Genomic DNA, 5,000 nt, shown 5'->3' with positions numbered 1-5,000 from the left:
CTTCCGATCCCTTAACAAAAAAAAACACCTGTTATCGCACGTATTAAAATGCTGCCTCTGACGTCAACAAAAAAAAGCTCTCTCTCTCTCTCTCTCTCTCTCTCTCTCTCTCTCTCTCTCTCTCTCTCTCTCTCTCTCTCTCTCTCTCTCTCTATATATATATATATATATATATATATATATATATGTATAATAAATTCACAGGTGCGCCAATTTCACTCCGCATCACGAGGTCGACACCTGTTCCCATGGGTGCAGGTGCCAGAGTGCTTTACGTTTATAAACACTTGTTCTGTGTAGAAGGGAGGAGGTGGGGGGGGAGAGGCAAGGGAGAGGGAGGGGGGGAGGGGAAGGGGGGAGGGGGGAGGTGGGGGAAAGGGAGGGGGTTAGAGGGAAGGGGGAAGGGGGGAGGTGGGGAGAAGGGAGGGGGAGAGGGGGGAGAGGGAGGGGTGGAGAGGGAGGGGAAGGGGAGGGGGAGAGGGAAGGGAGGGGGAAGGGAAGGGGGGAGAGGGGAGGGGGGAGGAGAGGGGGGGAGGAGAGGGGAGAGGGGGAGAGGGGAAGGGGCAGAGGGAGAGGAGGAGGGGAAGGGGGAGAGGGAGGGGGAGGGGGAAGGTAAAGGAACTTTTAAGTGTTCATTGTTTTTCATATATTTTTTTCCCACGTTATTTTTGCCGCTCTGTTATTGCTGATAAATATAATTCTTCGGTGTTATTACTATCAAAAATTTTCATTATCATTATTAGTACTGTTTTTTATTATCATAATTATCAATTTTGTTATCACCATCTTCATCACTGTTAGCATTATCACCATTACTATTATTATTGTTATTAGCAATATCATTATCAGTATCATTAATATCATTATCGTCATTATCATTTCAATTATCATTATTAGTATCAATTTTATCGTTGTCTTAGCATAATTACTGTTATTCTGATGTTAAATGTTACTTTGCTACTGTAATTAAAACCATAATTATAACATCATTATTGCTAATTACGTATCGTGTTGTCTTTAGAATAGAGTACTTGTTATCATTATCATTATTATTCTTTAAATAACTCGTGAAATGATAAGAAAAATCTTTATCATTATTATTATTATTCTTTAAATAACTCGTGAAATGATAAAAAAAATATTTATCATTATCATTATCATTCTTTAAATAACTCGTGAAATGATAAAAAAATCTTTATCATTATTATTATTATTCTTTAAATAACTCGTGAAATGATAAAAAAAAATCTTTATCATTATCATTATTATTCTTTAAATAACTCGTGAAAAAAAAAATTATCATTATTATTATTATTATTTAAATAACTCGTGAAATGATAAAAAAAATCTTTATCATTATCATTATTATTATTTAAATAACTCGTGAAATGATAAAAAAAATCTTTATATTTGTCCCCATACATTTAATGACCTTATGTTGTATTTTTGCAACATCATGGCAGCCTCGTGCTATCAATGATTTTATATATTATATGATAGCTTATATTATATATCACCCTCTAATCTTTCTTCACACACACACACACACACACACATATATATATATACACACACATATATACACACACACACACACTCACTCACTCACATACACGTACACACACACACACACACACACACTCACTCACTCATTCACTCACTCACACACACACACAAACACACACACATACTCACACACATACACACACACACACACACATACTCACTCACACACACACACACACACACACACACACACACACACACACACACACACACACACACACACACACACACACACACAGTATAACTATATTTTTTCCCTCTTTCATTTTTCTTATCTTTTATGACCTAAAAGAAGGGAAAAAACAGTAATCATAATGTTTCTTTTTTTTACCAACAAGCAGAGTTACGGTGTCATATATATACGTAGCATTTTACCATCATAATTAACTGGATTTGTATTGACGTTGTTTATGGTTGGCGGTCACCAGATACAGCTGCTGCTCTCGAATAAAAAAAGAAAAAAAGATTTTTTTTTCCATCAAAGTCGGCAATATAGTGTGTGTGTGTGTGCGTGTGTGTGTGTGTGTGTGTGTGTGTGTGTGTGTGTGTGTGTGTGTGTGTGTGTGTGTGTGTGTGTGTGTGTGTGTGTGTTTGTGTGTGTGTGTGTGTGTGCGTGTGTGTGTGTTTTATGTATTTATGGCCCGTTTTCCAATATATCCTAACACCATTTGTATCTATTTTTTATTAATGTGTTTATCTACCTACCTGTTTATCTATTTTGCTGTCTAGACATCCATTTACTTACCTATCTATTCCTATTTCTATCTATTTCTATTTCTCAATCTATTTCTATCTATATCTATCTATGTTTATCTATCTAAAGACATATATCTAATGTTTTATCTTATTTTTGTTATTATTGCTGCGATTTACTGCATGTCTTGCTATCAATGTTTGTTATCATCACTATTATTGGTATTGTATTTTCTATTATCTTTATCATTATTATTGCAGCAACATTATTATTATTATTGTTGCTGTACTTGCGATAATTGGATAATTGGATTATTGTTATTGCTACTGTTAGTAGTGTCATTTTTATTATTATCATTATTTTGATTCAATCATTATAATAATGTCATTGTTATTATTATCATCATTGTTATAGTTAATGCATTACTATAAAAATTATCTATACCATCATTACTATTATGTATATCATCATCAACTGTTATTACTTCATTGCTTAATTTTGGAATGAAGTGTTTTAATATATTCATCATTTTATCTTTTTAATCTTTTTTTTTCTTCCTTTTATACTTCATTTCTTAATTTTGGAATGATGCGTTTTAATATATTCATATTTTTTTCATTTATCTTCATTTCTTAATTTTGGAATGGTGTGTTTTAATATATTCATCCTTTTATCTTTTATTATGCGTTTTAATATATTCACCATTCCATTTTCTATCTTTTTTTCTTCTCCTTTTTATAAGCGAATAGAATATGGACCCCTTGGCGTCACGCACAGTGCATTCCCACTTTCTTTCGCTCACCGCCCGACTCCGTTTTCTATGCAGGCTCGGTCCCGGCCACCCTCCGCGACCTGTACACGAGAAGCGGCTTGTCTTCCAGCTCTCCCTCAGCGGCCTCTCCTGCGTCGCCCCTTGACCTGAGCAGGTACACCCTGCCGTCGCTGCGTCAGTACGAGTTAGCACAGCAAATGGTGACGCAGCAGGGGGCCGTCAACAAGCTGCTAGGTACGTCTGGGGCTTGAGCTTCTATGATGCATTGGTGGGAGGGGGGAGAGGGATGGGAGGGGGAGAGGGAGAGGGAGAGGGGGGCGGGAGGGGGAGAGGGAGAGGGAGAGGGAGAGAGGGATGGGAGGGGGAGAGGGAGAGGGACGGGAGGGGAATGGGGAGAGGGACGGGAGGGGAATGGGGACGGGAGAGGGAGGAGGGACGGGAGAGGGAGAGGGATCGGGAGGGGGAAGAGGGACGGACGGGAGGGGGAGAGGAACAGGAGGGGAATGGGGAGAGGGACGGAAGGGGTAGGGGGTAGGGGGAAGGGGAAGCCAGATTGCTATTTTGCATGGCCTTGATGCCTCCCATGACAACATCAATTTAGGTTTTTACTCCTTTTTTAAGTTTTAGACATCGGGGTTCGATAAAAAGTGGCTTCGTTTTCTTTGTCGGTTGGAGGGGGCACGTATGTAAATAGATTTCTAGGCTATGCTTTCTCTTGCCATAAACGTCAGGGCAATAAGATATAGAGCGGGGAAAAGAAGAAAGAGGGAGAGAGAGAGAGAGGGGGAGAGGGAGAGGGAGAGGGAGAAGGAGGGAGAGAGAGAGAGTGGGAGGGAGAGAGAGAGAGAGAGAGAGAGAGGGAGGGAGAGAGCTAGAGGGAGGGAGAGAGAGAGAGAGAGAGAGAGGGATAGAGAAAGAGAGAGAAAAAAGAGAGTAATAGAGAGAAAAAGAGAAAAAGAGATATAGAGACAAAGAGAAAGAAAAACAAAAATAGTCATAAAGATAATAATAATAATAATAAAAAAATCTATCACCATACTAACACCTCATTCTTCTTCTCCCCTTCCCCTCCCCACCTCCCTACAAAATCTTCCCACTCCAACCCCAACCCCAAACCCCTACATCCCTACATCCTTCCTCCCCTCCCCCTCCCACCTCCCCGCTCCCACCCCTCCCCCCAACCAACCCTCACCCCCTCACCCTCACCCCTTCCACCCCCTATCCAACCCCCCCTCCCCTTCCAACCCCACCCTCACCCCCACCCACCCTCACCCCTTCCAACCCTTCCCACCCAACCAGGATCCCTCCGCCCCCCCGGCATGATCGGGGGCTCGAAGCCCAAGGTGGCGACCCCGCAGGTGGTCAACAAGATCGAGCAGTACAAGCGCGAGAACCCGACCATCTTCGCGTGGGAGATCCGCGAGAAGCTCATCTCGGAGAGCGTCTGCACCAACTCCACGGCGCCCTCCGTGTCCTCCATCAACAGGATCCTCAGGTAAGGGCAGAATCCTTAGGTAGAGGGGAGAGGATCCTTGGGTAAGAATCCTCAGGTAAGGGCGGAGTGGGAGTCCGTAGATAGGGGGGAGTGGATCCTTGGGTAATAGATAGGGAGGGAGAGGATCCTTCGATAGAGGGGAGTGGAATCTTAGGTAAAGGGGAGAGGATTCTTAGGTAAAGGCGGAGTGGAGTCCTTAGATAGAGGGGAGAGGATCCTTGGGTAAGAATCCTAAGGTAAGGGCGGAGTGGAGTCCTTAGATAGGGGGGAGAGGATCCTTGGGTAAAGGGGAGAGAATCCTCGGGTAAGGGAGGAATAGAGTCCTCAGATAGAGGGGAGTGGAATCTTCTGGTAAAGGGGAGAGAATCCTTAGATAGAGGGGAGAGAATCCTTGGGTAAGGGGGAGAGGATTCTTGTGGTAAAGGGGAAAGAATCCTTAGGTAAGAATCCTTAGATAAAGGGGAGAGGATCCT

General features: G+C 42.2%; 1 protein-coding gene across 2 annotated transcripts in view; it reads left to right on the top strand.

The window, feature by feature from the left end:
- The window catches only part of LOC113802863 (paired box protein Pax-6), a 36,345-nt gene that overhangs the window by 21,790 nt on the left and 9,555 nt on the right, over window positions 1–5,000 (top strand). For both annotated transcript variants that reach the window (XM_070126912.1, XM_070126913.1), the window contains exons 2-3: window positions 3,087–3,266; window positions 4,332–4,527. In XM_070126912.1, the coding sequence (XP_069983013.1) occupies window positions 3,087–3,266; window positions 4,332–4,527 (376 nt within the window). The remainder of the gene's footprint in view (window positions 1–3,086; window positions 3,267–4,331; window positions 4,528–5,000) is intronic.

Source organism: Penaeus vannamei, chromosome 11, assembly GCF_042767895.1.
Source record: "Penaeus vannamei isolate JL-2024 chromosome 11, ASM4276789v1, whole genome shotgun sequence".
NCBI classification, from domain to species: domain Eukaryota; kingdom Metazoa; phylum Arthropoda; class Malacostraca; order Decapoda; family Penaeidae; genus Penaeus; species Penaeus vannamei.
This window is presented reverse-complemented; position numbering and strand designations above follow the sequence as displayed.